The 20,127-nt window shown below is 35.7% G+C and overlaps 1 protein-coding gene across 3 annotated transcripts in view; it reads left to right on the forward strand.

The window, feature by feature from the left end:
• Positions 1-20,127, forward strand: part of atl (atlastin GTPase) — a 315,725-nt gene that overhangs the window by 18,631 nt on the left and 276,967 nt on the right. The window contains exon 1 of one of the 3 annotated variants that reach the window (XM_090400776.1): positions 2,981-3,065. The exons of the other annotated variants lie outside the window; for them this stretch is intronic. Within the exon in view, the coding sequence (XP_090256902.1) occupies positions 3,053-3,065 (13 nt within the window). The 5' untranslated portion in view covers positions 2,981-3,052. Of the gene's footprint in view, positions 1-2,980; positions 3,066-20,127 lie in introns of those variants that run through there. 3 annotated transcript variants of the gene reach the window in all.

Here is a 20,127-nt window from a genome sequence, read left to right on the forward strand (position 1 = left end):
AAGTTTTTCTTCACTTTTGATGTTGAATGCTATTACTACTCCTTCCTTTCCTTGATTGTTATTGCTCGAATATAAATCCTATACTTATTATATAGTAAGGTCTCACCTGTTCTTGTCTTCTTTGTCTCAGTAATGCCAATTATGTCCACTTGATACTTTCCAGTTCTATGAGTTTTATTTACTTTCCATTATTACTCCTTATATTGATGGTTCCTATCTTCAGGTCCTCTGACATTGTGTTTATTAGTCATCTTCTCGATGTTGAGTTGGTTTGTTCCAGTAACTGACTTTTTCATTGTTTACCCTGGTTCCCCTGATGAAAACAATGGGGACCTTGTTTAACCAGATGATGACCCCCCTCCTCCAGTATGAAATCCCATCATGTTGTTACCATCATATATATATTTGTGGTTTAAGCCAGCAGAGAGTACAGTTTGGTAGACTATCTCAAATTGCCAGTCCATTCTTGTTCTGTGTGTAGAGACTTAAGTGCTGTGAGGACATGATGTCCTCATGTCATCATGTTGGAGGCTTAATGGATTTTTTACAACACTCAGAAAGGATTAAAACAGAATTTAATACTTCCTATATTTCGTCTCAGTCACTGAGAGACATCTTCAGGGATTACAAAAAAACTAATGTAACATAAACACAAATAACAAACAGTACTAAGCCCAACCACGTGGGTGACACTAAAGTCCTAACTAGGTGGAGCACCCTCTAAAAGCGGTTGTAGGTGGTCTGGAATGTAGGGTGGGACCTCTGGTGATAAGTGTTTCCCAAATATTAGGAAGCTTAATGCAACCGTATTTATTAAGATTTGGTTGATTTCTGAGAGCTGCTGCTGATTCTAAGAATAGTCTCAGAAATCAACCAAATCTTAATAAATACGGTTGCATTATGCTTCCTAAACACTTATCACCAGAGGTCCCACCCTACATTCCAGGCCACCTACAACCACTCTTAGAGGGCGCTCCACCTAGTTAGGACTTTAGTGTCACCTACGTGGTTGGGCTTAGTATTGTTTGTTATTTGTGTTTATGTTACATTAGTTTTTTGTAATCCCTGAAGATGTCTCAGTGACTGAGACGAAATACAAAAAACTAATGTAACATAAACATTAGGACACAAAAGTATTAAATTCTGTTTTAATTCTTTCTGAGTGTTGTAAAAAAATCCGTTAAGCCTCCAACATGACATCCTTGTTCATTCAGTATCCAATGGCTATATACTAACAGGCTGCATCATCTGAAGTTGAGGATTGGACGTGTCAGAAGTCTCAGTCGGTTCTCCACATTCCTTAAAGTCGATGTGGAGGTCTCGTCCCAGCTATTTGGCTTTGACGCTTTCATTCATTTCAAGAGTCTTCTGAAGTAATTTGCTCACATGGTACATTAAACAGAAACAAAGGAATTATACTTCATGAATTCTGTAAGTCCTTAATTTGTGTAGGTAACATTCAAGACCTCTGTTATGCCTTCATTCACCTACAAGTTTTGCACAACAGACTATACATGATGTACCTAATGATATACAAGACTGACTGACTGTCTGTCTTTTAATTTGTAAAATATTGGATGTTTGAAAGGTTTTAGATATTTTTGTATGGTCTTTGTAAATCTTCCTGAAAATGCTGTCTCCCAATGAAAATTAACAAAACTGAATGTTCTTTCTACAACAAATACCTATAGAATAAATATTTAATTTTACAGATCTAAGCATTTAATCCATTCTAATTATTTATGTATTTGCCAAATGTCCTCTGTAGTTAAAGTATTCCTCAAACACTCCCTCCTGCTCCCCACAAGAAAAAAAAAAAAATCAACAGATTGCTTTTCTCTTAAATCCCAGCCTACCCACATATAAAGCATCCATTTGGGATAGGCCTTGCAGCATCTTGTGTGGCAATGATAAGAAAAAATACTTCATGCATTTAAATGAGACACTTGTCTACTGTCTGTTTCTCTGAAGAGAGCTTTACTTATATTCTTGTTAGTTCATCCTGTTTCTTTCTCTCTTATTGAAAAACATTTCCTGGTGATCATCCTTTGAGGTCAGTATATTGTATTGGGTTAACCATCTGTAAAGAATAATGTATGTCTATTGCAAAGGTGTCTCAAGCACAAATAAACATTAATGAGACCAATAGTTGTGATGGGAAGAGTAAAAAGAAAAACTAATTAAGCATTTGATATTTTAAGCTGCTTAATAAAATTGCTTTTATGAGATATAAAGAAAACTATTGCATTCACGAACTAGATACTGTTTAAGGACACTATAATCTTTACAGAGTTGGGTACAGTGGTTATTTTTTTAGCTGATAGAAGACAAAGTCCAAAAATATGATATATTAGTGCTTTCTTTTCGGAGGCTAACACTAGGTTAAACTACAACTCTTGCTTCTGGTAAGGTGGTGGTGGAGAGAGTATATTTAAAACTTTTACTATTTCATTCAGCTCATGACTGATTATTTGTCATATCTTTGCTCTAAAAGGTACTAAATCCTAATACTACATAATTATTTCATTGCACTGAAATATCTTTATGCTGAATTTAAAGAGACATAACAGTAATTTCATGGAAATATTCATAATACAGTAGTTATACATTGTTGTAAGCATCTGTATATTACAGAAGGATATTGCAGTTTAGTATAGTTTAAAATTTGATATTTAATTTTTAACTTGGCAGTGATCCAGCATGTTTTCACAAATCATGCCATTTCTAATTCAACACATAATATTTACACACTATTGAAGTTTATGATTGTATTATAATCAGTCCTTGATATATGGTATTATTGGCATATGGATTATATTCAATTCAAACTAGTAAAAGGTATTTTTAGATATGAGTTAATTATGTTAAGGATTGGCACTTACATCTCTCTCTCTCTCTATCTATAAATAACTGAGATCTAGAGCACATAGTTACCAGCCAGATTTTGTCTAGTCTGACTGTAATCCAGCTACATCCTATAGTAGCTGCTACCTTTTCTTACTTCAGTACAGTGACTTGAGCATGAGTAGATCTGGATATATCCTTGTAAAACATGAATTTAGAGGGTAATTATGAAGTTTTCATTACCATATATGATTAAATAAGGTGAAAATAAACATTAATCTCTTAGCTATTAGTGTTTTAATTTGTGTGCATATTTATTCATTAATTTATAACCCAAAAATGTATTTGCCAGTGGCTCTGCTGATTCCTTTCACAGTTTAAAATTATTGTGCATATCTGGTAAACTACAGGGGGTTATATATGTTAAAAATGAAATATGTGGTCCCTCCCCCTCCCCTTGACACTTTTAAAATTAGACTGTAATTTAGAACTAAAGCAGTGACAACAAAATGTTGCTTGCCATATTGAGAATTATTGAAATCTTCAAGTTTTTTAGCATTACTTTAGATGTTTAGAAATGAAAATTTTAAACAGTTCTAACCCATTATTAGTAATATAAAAGTTTTTTTTTTTTCTGTAATTAAATTTAAATATTTTATTTTGGGTCATAGTTTTTTTGGGGGGGGGGGATTTTAAAATTTGGGTTTTCATCAAAGTTTATGTGTGTAGAGATCTTGGAAGTTTTTTCTTCTGTCATTTGGGTAGTTACATACTAGTTACATAAAACTTTTTTCAGCTGTATTCTATTCTGAAAGAAAGCATTTAGTTTTGTTTCATTGAACCCAAAAAGGCTTTTGATAACACCAAAATATAGGGCCCAGAAGGTTTCCATTTTGCAGGATCTTATAATATATGAGGATTTCGACACCCATCATTTTATGAGCTAAATGAAAGAAACAAAAGTTTAGAATTTTACCAGAGTTTGAGAATAAACCTTTAACTTAGGAATCAGTGGTTTGTTCCCCCTTTTATAATAGCCAAGTAACCTACGACCCCTGCCATATTTGCATAAAAAGGCATTTTTAATAGGGTAAAGAAAATGCATTAAAAATAGATTTTTCAGAATATGATTTTAACCTAACATTTAATGCAATGGTTGTACTTGCATATGGGCAACCAGGTTCAAAATTTGCAGTTGAGTGTTTGTTAAAGCCAACCTCATATCATTCTCAACATTCAGTCTGTTTCTTGCCTTTGTTTTGATATGAGGAAGCATTGAAAATCCACTCTCACAGAGATATATAGAGGCAAATGGAAGTAAACTGGAAAGGCAAGCATAGTGACATATGGATATGACTGATACATAGCACACAGAACTGAATCAGCAATTTTTCATAAAACAAATTACATGCTGAGGAAGCATTTTGCAGATCCTAGAATTCATCCTATACTTCATCAGGAATGCTGGCTACATTCAGGGAAGCAGAGAATGAGTTTTATACCAGTTCAGCAACTTCTTTTGTAAGCTCAGAGAAGTACTGTGAAATTCCTTTTCAAGGGATTCAAGGTGCCCAGTAATTTCCTTCTTCAGATTCTCATCCAGTTTATCTTCAAATTCCTCTATCACACTGCAGAGTTTTTCAAACATAACAATGTTATCAAGATTTACTTTCCAACACCAGTTTTGCAGCTTGGATACATATGCCTGAAGATTGCCTTGAAATTGGATAATGTTGTTTCAGGTTCAGCTTATGTAGCTGGTCTAAAATGTCTACTAAGTAAGCAACTCTTTACTTCCAAGCTTCATCATTAAAGTAAGCTGCAAGGTCATGTTTCCCTTGCACTTCCAGGAACAACTTGATTTCATCTTTCAACAACCAGTGTATAGCACTGTTGAAAAGAAGCAGCCCATAATCAGAATTCATTTCTTTACTGAGTTCTTTAAACAGACTGGTGTTGAGGACTCCAGATTTGATATATTTCACAATTTTGATCAGAGAATCAAGCACCTCTTGCCATGGAGCTGGAAGAGTGTCTTACTGGCAAGAGCATATCGGTGAATCATGCAGTAAATTCCCTTTGCTTGAGGAGCGAGTTCTTTCACTTTTCTCTGAAATCCTGACTTGGACCCAAGCATAGCTGGTGCTCCATCTGTACACACCTCACAGTGTTTTTCCACTGTAGTCCTCCTTTCCAAAAAAAGGTATTTATCTTTTCCCTAATATCTTCCCTTTTGTAGTAGTTTCAAGTGCACTACAAAAGAGGAACTCTTCTTTGATGTCATCTGAATGAATATATTTCATGAAGACAAGCAACTGAGAACATGAACTTGTGTCCTTTTGATTCATAAACTTGAAAAGAAAACAATGAAGAAACTTTGATTTCATTCAAAACCTTCTCTTTCATTTCATATCTACAGAAATATCTGAAATGTGCTTTTGAATAGTGTTATTGGACAGAGATGTTTGTTGTTTCTTTGGCTTCACCAAGAATTAACTACACCATCTTCAACATGCAGGGTTTGATGAGCGTTTCTCCAATGTAAGTTTTTTTTTTGTTGTTTGTTTGTTTGGCAATTTCCAATGTGACTTCATATGATGCTTGCACTGCTGTGCTCAGTTGCTGAAGCTGAAAACTTCCTGTAGGACAGGGATCTTCAATGCATGGGCCACAGGTGGCCCACAGTGCTCTTTGCCGTGCCCTGCCGGCCATTTTGAAAAAATAACTACTTAACATTAAAACTCAATTAAATAAATAATTTCAATGAAGCCTGTGGGCCACTAAGCTGTACTGCAGTATTTAGATTTGTAAGATGCTTTCCAGATTCACAAGGAATGCTGTGCATTTGATACTTTACATAAAATCCTATAAAAATAAATATTAAATAGACATGCTTCTTCAGCCATCTACCAGTGCCAAGCGGTACTTAAGTACTAGTACTAACATCGCAGGTAGATGGCTGAAGCAGTAGTTTGTTCGAGTGCGCTGTCTAGTGCCTTCCAGATACATCTCGAAGGTTCTCGATACTTCGTTATTTTCATATAAATACAAGAGGATCTCATCCACAGTCAGTGAGTCGTGAACAGTGTGATATTCATATATAAGCGCACACAGGTTTGTCGTGTCAGCCATAGCCTATTGTGGTTTATATTGCCAGACTTTTTCATTAGTGTGAGACATATTCAGTGGATAATAACTGTTACATGCCCATTTTGGATAATTTTTTGGGTTCACCTTCCATCACTATGATGTCTACGAGTAAAAAAGCGTAAATCAAGTGATTCTTGTCGGGTTTTGAATGAAAAGTGGACCAGTTTGTATTTTTTTGTGCCGATCGACAATAAGCCAGTGTGTTTAATTTGTCGTGTGTCAATATCAAAATAATACAATATTAAATGACACTGTGAGACAAAGCATGCGTCCAGTTTCGATCACCTTCAAGGGCAGCTTCATGTGGACAAAGTGAACAGTCTCCAAATTGATTTAAAATGCCAGCAAGATACATTTAAAGGGAAGAGAGCGAAGCATGCGTCAAAGTAAGTTATGTAATAGCTGAAAAAATTGCTAAAAAATCAAAAGCCTTCTTGGACAGTGAGTTTGTGAAAGAGTGTCTCATCACTGCTGAGGTTATTCTGTGCCCAAATAATAAGGAAGTGTTTTAAAACATGGAGTTTGTCTCAGGTAACTGTAGCACGTGTCGAAGAATTTGCCAATGACATTGAAGGAACTTTAAAAAAATGATCGTCCGAATTTACATCATATTCACTTGCTTTAAATGAAAGCACAGATGTGAAGGATACAGCATAACTGGCTATCTTTGTCCGTAGCATTGATCAACAATTCAATGTGACAGAAGAACTGCTAGCGATGAAGGGAATGACGAAAGGCACTGATATTCTTGAAGCCACCAAGAAAACACTCCAGCGTTTCAAGCTCAGCTTAACCAACCTTGAGGGTGTGGTAACTGATGGGCCTGATATGGTGGGAAAGAATGAAGGGTTTGTTGCTCTGCTACGAAAAGAACTGGAACTAGAAGGAAAGGATTTCGTCCATTACCACTGTTTAATCCACCAGGAGAATTTGTGCGTGAAAACTATTGGATTTGAAAATGTCATGAAAGTTATTGTGACTGTCGTCAACATTATTAAGGCAAGGGATTGAATCATCGTCAATTCCAAGAGTTTGATCCAATAGTGCGAAGTGGACCATGGCGATGTGGTTTATTATAGTGATGTGCGTTGGTTGAGCAGATGGAAGGTTCTTAAAAGAGTCTTTGACTTAATGAGCGAAATACAGCAGTTCATTCAAACCAAGCGATTGCGGAATTTAACGATCCGAAATGGATGACAGACTTTGCCTTTGTGACCAACATCTTGTTGCATATGAATGGCCTAAATACGTGTCTACAATCCAAAGATCAACCGGTGCACGCTCTCTTTGATCACATGAAAGCTTTTGTGGCCAAGCTCAAACTTCGGGAGGCACAGCTCACAAAAAAAGACTTAACTCATTTTCAGCTTCTCACCGAGTCCAACTGTTCGTCTCTTGATGAATATGCTACAAAATTAGCCATGTTGCTAAGTGAGTTCGAAGGGAGATTTAGTGATTTTCGTAACCCACATCTTCTTTATATTTATTTTCAGTACCATTCAGTGTCAATGCTGTCGAAATGCCAGGCTCAGTACAAATGGAGCTGCTTAAACTCCAAAACAATTCTTCTTTGAAAGAAAAATTATTCAAGGTGCTCTTGCTTACATTTTGCCAAGACTACGTTTCTGAGGATTCATTCCCTAATCTTCGCTGGCATGCTTGAAGATGTGCCCTTTGTTAGGAAGCACATACTTATGTGAGCAGTTCTCCAAAATGAAGCATGTGAAGTCCAAGACAAGAACTCAGATTATGGACCAACATCTCGAGAATACTCTGCGAATAATGACTTCCAACATTGATGCCAGCATCGACAAGCTAGTCAAGGGAAAACATTGCCAAGTTGCCCATTGACATTGTAAAAAATGAATATTTTCTCCATTAAATTACCTTTTTTCAAGTATTGTTTGTATTTACTTATCATGAACCTGACTCCTACCTACACTCTTAAAGCTGAGTTTTTTATTTTTATAGGATTTTATGTAAAGTATCAAATTCACAACGTTTCTTGTGAACGTTGTGCATTTGATACTTACTGTAGTATAGTTGCCCACGGGCTTCATTGAAATTTTTAATGTGGCCCGCACTGTCTGAAAGGTTGAAGACCCCTGCTGTAGAATCAAGTCTGATGTCTGAGACCAGTTTCATAGTGTTGAAAGAACTCCAAATCCTTTTTAGTATATTCTGAATGCCTTTTCTCTAAGTCATGTTTGAGCATTCATAGATTCAGCACTTAGAACAACTTTGCACAAAATGCATTGTGACTTCTCTATGCTATTGCTGATCAAGCTGTTGGAAGTTTATTTTCCACTTGGTTAGACTATAATACATTTAGTTTGATCCTTTATCCAAGTGTAAGCAAACAAAATTTGCGCCTGAAGTAACTTCAGGACTGAGGCAACTCGTAAAGGTAGACCAAGATCTCATCTCATTTATCCTTGTCTCAGTATCTCCCATAATGCAAAGCATATCTCCTTGCAGACATGTATAATGCTATGCATTAAGGGAAGGGCCACTACCCAGACCAGTTTCGACCTTTATTGAGGTTTCGTCAGAGGGAGCCAGACCCAGAAGTGGTGATACTAAGGCAGAAGCAATGGAGAGGTCATATTTACTTATACGAGTTGCCAAAAGGTATACCACCTTATTATTAAATTACTCTGGATTTGGAGAAAGATGTTGGAAGTTTATTTTTCACTTGGTTAGACTATAATAAATTTAGTTTAATCCTTTATCCAAGCGTAAGCAAACAAAGTTTGTGACTGAAGTAACTTCAGAACTGAGGCAACTCGTAGTAAAGGTGGACCAAGCTCTCATCTCTCCTTGTCTCAGTATCTCCCATAATGCAAAGCACATCTGCTTGCGGACATGTATAGTGCTATGCATTAAGGGAAGGGCCTTTTGGCAACTCATATAAGTAAATATGATCTCTCCATTGCTTCTGCCTTAGTATCACCACTTCTCAGTCTGGCTCCCATTGATGAGACCTCAATAAAGGTCGAAACCGGTCTGGGCAGTGGCCCTTCCCTTAATACATAGCATTATACATGTCTGCATGCTTTATGTGTGCTTTGCATTATGGGAGATACTGAGTCAAGGAGAGATGAGAGCTTGGTCCCCACCTTTACTACGAGTTGCCTCAGTCCTGAAGTTACTTCAGGCAAACTTTGTTTGCTTACACTTGGATAAAGGATTACACCAAATTTATTATGCTGATCAAGATGATAAAGCCAATTTTAAATAGTTTTCTAAATATTTCTGTTTTTTTCTCCATGGGTATGGATTACTGAAAATATAAATGAAAATTAATTATTTTTCTAGCAAAAATTTTCTTTTTGTATTATTTATTTGCATTTCATGAATCAATTGTAATATTTTTTAAAATGTTTAATGTTAGTTACTTGGCTCACCTAATATACAATAATACGTCTATTAATACTAATAATATAAGAATAAAAATATAATTACCCAAATTGTTTTCCATTGGGAAATGATAATAACGATGGTGAAAGTTGACTGACAGTATGGACTGATGATGACCTACTGACGCTCCTTAGATTGTAGGAAGTGCAAGCAGTAACTAACCCGTACTCGACAGTGAGTGGCTGGTTTCCATCATGCCGCTAACTAAAGGTGGTTGACTATTGGCAAACTAAGTTCAATCCAGTTTGCATTAGATGGCCCATCGCAGACATTATTGAATCATATCATTGCAAACATGGTGGTGTCAGCAAAACATGTGGGATGATCTTCAATTGCATTAAGAGAGCAACTCACCTTTATTTGACAGCTTAAGCCACATAAGTTGTTTCCTTCAAATCTTAGTTGTGATGTTATCTCTTGAACTTGCAAAATAACTGATTCTTTGTCTTATTTCCAAATTTGTGATGTGATCACAAATTAGTGTGTGATATATTTAGGAGTTGTCTATAGCACCTTTTCATCTTCTTTTTAGGAGGGTCCAAGTTTGATTTCTGTATAGAAGTACTTCTTTTGGCACTACAACCCCATGTAGAGCCTTGGCCTCCCATTTTTTTGGGTTTCATAAACCACTACGAGGTATGATCGTTACCCCCCACACTCAACCATGTGTAATTATCTGTGAAGCATTGTGTTCTTAAGACTGATTTACCTGCTTTGCAGGAGGAAAAATCCCAGATAAACTGGAGAGAAAAACCCTGCAGGCCATGCCCAAGACCGGTAACTTGACTTGAATATGTCTGAGAAAGATCTTTAGCTCCTCATGTCAGCAACGAGAATCGAACGTATGACACTACTTTCCCAGGCATGTGGTTGCAGAGCTCGTAACCACTCGGCTAACTACGCTGACTACTGAATTAACTAGTGTGTCAATAAGGTGTAATCTGTTTGTAATTTTAAGCTTGTTATCTGTCCATAGTGGTTGTAGTTTTTGGAATGCTGTTGTTGCTTTTGCAATTTTTGTTCTAATATCCTAACTTGATCTGCCATCTTCATTAAAAATATTGCCTTGGTATTTAAACTGGTCAACTTTTTTCAATTTCTGCTGCACTTGCTTCTTGATCAGAAGCACAGATATTTGTCATTGTTTTTGATTTTGGGGTTCTTATAGTTAGGCCATAATTTTTAAGAGTATTAGCTAATTTTGTGGTGATTTCCTATCTGATTTATTTTCTGCTAGAAGATAATTATCATCAGCAAACTTTAGATGGTTTATGATTCTTCTTCCTACTGTCAGACCAATATCACAGTTCTCCAGGGCCTCATTTACAACATATTCAAGGAAGCAGTTTAATAATAGTAATAATTTGCACCCCCCCCCCCCGTCTCACTCCATATTCCATTGGGAAGGGGAGTGCTATAATTCCCTTCGATTTCAACCATTATTTCAGGAGATGAATACAGGGTTTCAATAATGTGCATACCCTACTTTTAGATACCAAACAATACTTTCTAAGCCACTTCATCTCCTGTAAGCAGAGTGGTGGTGTCATATTGGGTGATCAAGTTTATCTACAACCTTAAAGACATTCATAAAGCATCCATATCCACAGTGGGATTCAAATCCACAGCCTGTTTGGTTGGACAGCAGGTATGCTACCACTCAGTAAGGTTGATAAATATTGTATAGACTCACTTTTGCCTGTTTCACATATTTAGTTTAGGTGGTAAAGTTTCAGTTTACCACCTAAACTGAAATTAACTTTCATTTTGTCAGTGATGTTAGGCTCCAGGAATGATGATGATAATAAACACCAGATGTAGGAGGGAAACACTTACACAGAAAGCTCATCAAACTGTGCTTTAAATTCATTCAATGTGTCTGTATTCACCACAATCTCAGACAGAGTATTCCACTGACCAACAACTCTCCATGCAAAGAACCTACTCCTTATGTCCCTGCTTGCAGTGTCCCCTTGTTCTATCCCCTTTCCCCCATTTTACTTAAAATTTCTTCCTCGTTAACCTGGTAACTTAAATGCCAAAATCATTCCCTCTCTTCATATACACAAAACTTTGCAAACTGCATTCTCTCAATCTGCCCTCATATCCCACATTCCAAAGACCAGTTGCAACCGTAGCCTTTTTTTGGACCCTTTCCAATATATCTTCATCATCATGTAAACCACAGAACCATATCTGTTCAAAATAATCCATACAAGGCCTGATTAAGACATTTTAAGTGGAACTAGACTCTATTTCTACAAGTTAAGGTCCTCTGCACCATTGCCATAATCTGATTGTGATGTCTTCACAAGTCTTGCAGCGTGACCTATGAGCTTTAGATCTTTGGCCAACATTACCACTCCAAGGTCTCTTATCTACTCAACTTCCTCCACAATTTCCCTGCCAGGTGTGTACTTTGTATCCCGTTGTTTCCTACCAAATTTCAGAACTTTACACTTGGCAACATTGAATTGACAGTTCTGTACTGTTTCCCACTCATACAAACTATTCAAGTCCTCCTGTAAGGCCAAATCTGCTTGATTCGTCATTACTCTTCCCAGTTTTGCACCATCTACAAACAGTTGTATATCCATAAGTGCAGGAAGTACAGCATTTAAAGGAGTTTCATGTCTCTTAATAGTAATAGTAGTAGCGAGGAGGGGAAAAAAGTGGCCAATTCCATGCCAGGAAAATATCATTGCACTTTCACCATCATTCCTTATAGTTAGGGAAAATACAGTCCTGCTTGTAGCATTTGTCATGTGTTCTGGATTCTTCTATAGGATGAAAATAGAGTTGACCTTTGGGGAATGTAGGTTTGAACTGTGTGGCACCACTTATACGTGTTTTTTTTTTTTTTTTTTTGAATAAATATAGTGGAAAATTTTTTTGAGATTTGCAACAATTAAAAACTTGCAGCGAACTTTGCAGCCTAGAAATGTTGAAAAAATTAAGAAAAAGTTAGGTATATCATGAATGCATAAAATATATGTAGACACTAGTCTATGTTATTTACTACCATAAAGTATACACAAATCTTTTATAAAAAGTTAAAATTTATCAAAACTTAGGTACACAAACACTTAGACTGTACATGGCCATTTGCAGTCGAGAGAAATGTAAAGATGCAGTATTAAATCATAACTGCATAAAATAACAAAATTGTGATGATTCATTCATTAGTGTATAGGCTAGACTATCACAAAGCATTCATATCGAATGCACTAGGCTACCATAAAAACAATCGTATTGCTGCTTCTTCATTATCAGTGAATGAATCGTTATACTTTGTAAGTAAATATCAATTTCTTTTTCACATTATTTTTTCATTTTGGATGTCTAGCATTAGTAATATGTATAACATCTATAGTGTTTTGTATTTATTAAGACAATATTGATGTAGATGCTGAGAGACATACAATTCATCTTTTAAACAGACAATATAAACTTACGGTATCAATAAATACAGTACTGTAATGCATTTTCACTTCATGATTTTATTTAATCACATTTTTCTTTTCTCTAGCTTACTTTATTGTAAGAATATAGTATTAATACAAACATATCATACGAAATATGTGTCAATGACTGTGTATGTTATCGATAAGGCTTCTGGTCAACAGTAAGCTATTAATAGTTTTTGGGGAGTCAAAAGTTATATGCAAATTTTCAAACAACATGAGGGGGGTTGCCCTCCCCTGCATTGTTCAAGGGTCAACTGTATATTATAGTGAAATTCAGTATTTCAAAATACCTATTTCCAGTTTTGTTTTTTTCTAGATAGAGAACAACTGCTGCATTTTGCTATCATTTTCTCATTAAGCTCTACTCTATATGTAATTTTTGTTCTTGCTGAATGCAGTGTTTGCTGATTACTCCTTTATTTGTGCATCTTCCTGAAATAGCCTTTATTTGCATATTCTTTGCATGATGCAAACATTTTTGAGCTTCTGCTAGGTTGTCCTAACATTTTTGGTAATATAGTGTATATCATAATTGTATGGTCATATCATTAATGATGCAAATCATAATTAAGTAGGGAGGCGGTAGAACAGGTGCATGCATAGGCATCTCATTGAATTATTATGTTTAAAAAAAATGATATCATTCTGTTTAAATTATCTTGTATGGAAAAAAACGTCGTTTCAATTGAAACTGAAGTTTTTCAAAAAAAACTTCAGTTTCAATAAATTAATTTATTGAAACAAGTTTAAATCTATAAATCAGGATTATGATGAATTCAGTTGAAAACTTAATTCAAAAATGTTTCAGATGCTGGCATATATCATGAAAAATTTATGAAATAACAAAGTAAGAAAAACAATCTAAAAAGGGAGGGACTGTTGATGCATCAAAGAATGAACAGATCATTGCACTTGATTGGAGTAAACCTTGAAAGTCTAAAACGTTGATGGAACTGATGTTTAGACTACTACAAGCTGGGTGCTGAACTTAGGTAATCTTTTTGGTCCAATTTTCTACCTTTTGCCTCCAAGTTGTTAATAGGATGGTCCTGGATATGCTCCCTGCCCAGCAAACGGTTTATGCATAAAATGTTTCGACTGTTTAGTCTTATATAGTATGAACTTATAAGGTTTACTGATATAAATAAAACAATTTAATGAATCCTATACAGGTAACCCTCGTATAATGCGAATGTTAGGTTCCATAGAAATGCCTCGTTATATAAATCGCGTTATGCAAGACTCAGATCACACAGAAAAGTAGGGTTATAGTAGGGTTTTTAAGATTATATAAACAACAATGACATATCCATCAAAAATATATTTTTATTTAATTCAGGTAATTCATGTAAGTTAAGAAAACAAACTATGAAACAAATGCATAGTATAAAATTATAAAAAATTATAAATTTTATATAAACTTCATTGCACATAATACATAAATGTTTTAGGCAAAATAAAAAAAGTGTATATTTGAATCGTCATCACTGTCTTCAAAACTAACGTTTCGTAGATGTTCTTTATTTACGAGTGGCGGATGTCATCATCACTTGAAATGTCTTGGACATCATTTGTATAATTCTCATTGCATACTTCACTTGCTTTAGTTATCAAGAAGTCAGTAATAAGACCTTGCTTACCACTGTGCTGCAATTTTTTTTATTAACATCATAATACGGAGCTAAACAAATATCCAATTGTCTCGTGAATTTGCCAGTGCACTCTATTTTTTATGGATAATGAGAGATCATTATCCATAAAAAGCTTTCTAGCCAGGTTCAATCCTTCTGCTAATTTCTTTAACGGATTCATCACAATCAGAATCTTCGCCAAAACTTTCTCCACCATTTGGTTCGACGTTATCTATTAATTGTACCAGTTCTTCCTCGTTTAAATCTAATTTCCCATCAATTAATTCACTAATTTCGTTTTCAGCCATATCACAAAAGCACTCTAAGTGGCTATTACTATAAAAATAAATTTTTTACATAAAAAAGCATTACATATTGTATGTAACTCACCAGAAAATAGTGCTTAGCTTGAGATTCACACACTTTTAATGTGCTTTCCTGGCAGAAAACGAAGACAAATTTCAACAATAAACACTTTACATGGTAAACAATTGACACACGTGCGTGCTAAAGAGTATTTCCCCTACTATAAATTCGCTACTTATAACTACATGCGTGACACGGGCAGACGCAAATTTAACGAAGATAAAATTTGATTTTTAAGTTGCATGTTGAAAAATATATGAAAAGATAATGGGTTACTACAGTTTGTAGACAGTCTTATATAGAAACCGCATTGAACAAGGATTACTACAATTTGTAGACCACATTATATCGAAACTGCATTGTATAAGTACCGCATTATACGAGGGTTACCTGTATTTCAAATTTCAACGAGACATTGTTAGGAAAACAATATTAAAATTACAGAACATTATTTTTGCACAAAACAATAAGTGGAAAAGATTAGATTGAAAGCTTAAAGTCCTATGAGGGCTACTGCCCTCTATGGGTGCTGTTGGCTAGCCCTAGCTTTAGACATCTGTGCATAAACTGTAGGAAGAGTTGAGGCGGGACATCCATAGTCCTCAGAAGAAGAGCTAAGCTAAGCCGAAGTCTTTGAGGTATTATTTGTTTCATGATGGTAGATGGATTTAGTTGCTTGGTGTGACTTCACTCCTTATCGAAGGTTTTTAGGTGGCAAAAACCTTGTTTTCTTTTTTCTTTGTTTCTTCTCTTTGATGGAATAACTTTAAAATATTTATTCTGCTGACCAACTTCAGAAACTCAGTTTATCCCCACTGTATATTACACCAAACTTACTTTCAGGGTATATTGTAAATTATCATGTTGTCCTTTTTCTTCAAGGTGTGCTTGGAAAAAGTTTAAATTGTCATAATTATGTGCCTTGCCATTGTTTTGATTACTTTACTTCTTGGAGGTCTCAGACACACACTTCAATAGTCCAACTGTTCCACTCACTCATTGCTTGGTGAGAGAAAAATCTAGCTGTTATCCCTTTGTTAATGGTGCACAAACTTAACTTCCATGGATGCTCTCATGTTCTCTTCCCACCTTGTATATAATTAAAAATTTCATCACACTGTATCCTATAATACCATTTCAGAAATTTATACACCTCCATCCTGTCACTCTGTTTTCTCCTATTTACCAGGTTCTGCAATCCATATGCTCTCAATCTATCCTCATAATCTATAATCTTGATATAATCTTTGTAACTCTTTGTACCATTTTGACAGTTTCTTTATCCTCTGAACCCAGGAGACCCAGTCTGCACACAGCAGTTCAGGTACAGTCTTATCAAGACCTTGTAAAGTGGAAAAAGGACTTCCTTATCCTTACGTATCAATGTTTGTTTCAACATCACAATTAACCTCTCGGTTATATTTTTCCTTTGAACTTCGAATTACTATTCATAACTCCACAACACCTATCCTCATAAATTTCTTGTAACATAATCCCACCAATGATATGCCATGGGAAATCTCATCACCCCAACATGTATAATTTACACCTACTAACATTGAATTGACAGCCATGATCATTTGCCCACATTTTTTCAGCCTGTTCAAATCATTCTGTAAATGCTTGATATCATTAGCATCCCTGATTGCCTTATATATCCTTGCATCAACAATTGAACAACATCGGTCCAAGGACTGAACAGTGGTTGCCTTAAATCTGACAGATTCACTCCCCACTGTATACTACTTTCTGATACCTGTCTGTCAACCATCTCCTTATCCAAGTTGGGTTTATTTCAGAAACTCCCACATTTTCCAGTTTATGCAATAGCCTTTCATGTTGTATTCTAGGGGTCATAGCAGAAGCATTTACGTCGCAACCCCTGTCGGCTTGTTTACAAGTCGCAAATTCTGCTACCAACAATCTATAGTATAGCATAGCATATCTATAGCTTTCTACAGTTTTATAGTGCGACTAGCATCTCCTTTTTCAGAGACACAATGACTAAAACTCAACAGCCCTTATGGGAACCAACCCTGACAATCATCTCACGCAATACAGAGGGCCTCTCCTCTGTAAAAGAAGATCTTATTGCAAAAATGCATAAGAACAAAAATGTGATATTTTATGTCTACAGGGGACACACAAAGGACCTCAACAAGTCAGACCTAAAATTACTGAAATGAAGCTCATAAAAGAAATATCACATGAAAAGTATGGAAGTGCTATCATCACTCGGTAGGAGCTCCAGATTACAGGATGCCTAATCACAAACCAAAATAACCTAGAAATCCTTGGAATAGATCTGGATAACATCAGTGTTTTCTCAGTATATAAACCACCTAGTATAACCTTTGCTTTTGAAATGTCCCAGTATTTGACCAAAGGAAATATGCTATTATTATAGGCAACTTTAACAGTCATAGCACACAGCAGGGTTATAGTGAAACAAATGAGGATGGAGAGTTAGTTGAACAGTGGGCTGAAAGTAATCAAATGAATCTTATACATGATCCTAAACAGCCATCATCATTTAACAGTGGAAGATGGAAAAGAGGTTATAACCCAGACCTTGGATTTGTTAGTAATAGAATAACTAATATGTTCACTAAACAGGTACTTGCACCAATCCCAAGTTCACAACATAGACTAATAATGCTGCAAGTTTCCCCACCAGTCTGACTTAAGGAGATCAGAGATCCCACTTAGAAGATGCTTTAATTTTAAAAAAGCTAACTGGAACAGTACTCAAGAGAATTAGACATAAACCTGACCAACATTTTACCCAGACCAGAAAATTATGGAAAGTTCATCAAAGCTATTAGATGGTCTGCTACCAGGCACATCCCAAGAGGTTGTAGAACATGTTATATTCCAGGTTTGACAGAGCACAACGTGAAAATATATGAAAGATATTGTGACCTATATGATAAAGATCCATTTTCATCAGAAACAATTGATGCAAGAGAGGAACTTATAGCTGCACTGTCTGAAAAAAGAAGTCAACCATGGGCAGAGAAAATTAAAAGCTTAGATATGAAACACAGTAGCAGGAAAGCCTGGCTCTTACTCAAAAAAATTATCTGGTGATCCCATAACAGCAGCAACTGAAGTTAATATAAATGCAAACCAAATTGCAGCTCAGCTATCTCTGAATGGTAAACCAAGTATTGAATGAAAAATACCTAAAGATTATATTTAAAAAGTTAGGGATTCAGAAAATAATCTCTTCAAAGCACCATTTACTAAAGAGGAACTAGAAAATGCCCTAAAAGCCTTAAAACCAGGAAAAGCTACCAATATGAATGAAGAAACGAGATACTAAGGAATCTGGGAGAAAAGGCAACAGAGTGGTTGTTAGAATTTTTCAACTTTTGTTGGAAATTTGCTAAAATACCCAGCATATGGAGGCAAACAAAAGTAATACTTATCCTGAAACTGGGTAAATCTGCTGAGAATCCAAAGAGCTACAGGCCTATAGCTCTCCTATGCATAACACTGAAGCTGTATGAGAGGTTAATCTTGAACAGACTAAGTCCAGAAATAGAGAAAGTGCTGATAAAAGAACATGCAGGATTTAGACCAGGAAGATCATGTACTGGACAAGTATTAAACTTAACACAGTTTATTGAGGATGGCTTTGAAAGGGGGGTTAGCAACAGGAGCTGTATTTATAGATTTGACAGCAGCATATGACACACTAAATCTTAGAAAGCTTATATTCAAAATTTACAGCATGACAAACGGGTATCGGTTAGTGGAGATATTTAGGTCGCTGCTGTCCAGCAGGAGATTCTTTGTTGATTTTCAAGGAAAAAAGAGCAGATGATGTATCCAGAAAAATGGTCTACCTGAGGAAGTGTGCTATCTCCCTTCCTCTTCAATATATATACTAATGACCAATCTATAAACCCTTGGTCAAGAACCTTCTTATATGCTGACGACTGGGCAATAGCTTATCAAGCAAAATCCTTTGATGATATTGAGAAGCAGCTCACACAAGAGCTAGAAACCCTTACAGTTTACTATAAAGAAAACCAACTGAAATCAAATCCCAGTAAAACCCAAATGTGTCTCTTTTCTATCTCAATAATAGGGAGGCGAGGAGAAAGTTGAATATAGAGTGGAATGGTCAATTATCGAAATCCAACTTACCTAGGTGTTACACTAAATAGGACCCTAAATTATAAGCGATACATAGAGATGACAGCAGCTAAAACTCAAACACGTAATAATATTTTGTTCCGATTAACATCATCTCAGTGGGGTGCAATTCTCCAGAGGCTCTGAACTTAAACGAATCTCTTCCGTCTGGCTTCCATCTTGACAGGCAAAGATGGAAGACATTGAATAGACTTCGTTCCAGCATGGGCAGATCAAAACAGAATATGGCCAGATGGAGCTACACAGACAATGACAGCTGGTCATGTGATGATACACAAACCATGGATCATCTTCTGCAATGCTGCTTAATAGACATTAATGATATATGTACCCGAGAAAATTTAATGCAGTGTAATGAAACAGCTTTAAAGTATATTAGTCACTGGATCAACAAAAAATGGGAGCGGAATAAGCTCATAAGAAAAAAGTCCAATTTAGTGAATCTACAAAACCTCTACCACAATAAAAGCTGTTATAGAGAATCACTCAAAAATGAACTAAAAAAGTTAAACACAGCTACTACCATTGATGATGCTAATGAAATATTAACAAAATCTATCTTGAATTGTGCACTAGAAATAGGAGGTGTAAAAAAAAGGCACCAAGGAGAGGAAAAACTAAGACAGGAAACCTTAGATCTGATGAAGAAAAGAAGAGATATGAAAAGAGATTTGAAAGACACCAATAAAATAGAATATACGGAAATTTGTAAAACCATACGTAAAAGGATGAAACATGAACTTAGATCGTATAATACTAGGAAAATTAAAGAAACAATAGAAAACAATAGTAATATGAAGGTCCTAAGACGAACATTATCAGTTGGAACAACGGAAATAGCTGCTGTAAGAGGAAAAAATGGTGAACTGATAAAAAATAGAGATGCAATAATCAAAAGAATTCAGGAATTTTATACTGAACTATATGAAGACAAAGACCGGAACATCCAAGAATCATCTATGGATTACTCAAGTGAGGAAGAACATGATGCCCCTGAGATCTTACAAGGTGAAGTGGAAATGGCACTGCGGGAAATGAAGAGTGGAAAGGCCCCAGGAGAAGATGGAATTATGGTAGACTTCTTA

This window comes from Typopeltis vanoorti, chromosome 11, assembly GCF_054136105.1.
Source record: "Typopeltis vanoorti isolate ZY-2024b chromosome 11, IOZ_Tvanoo_1.0, whole genome shotgun sequence".
Lineage (NCBI taxonomy): Eukaryota > Metazoa > Arthropoda > Arachnida > Uropygi > Thelyphonidae > Typopeltis > Typopeltis vanoorti.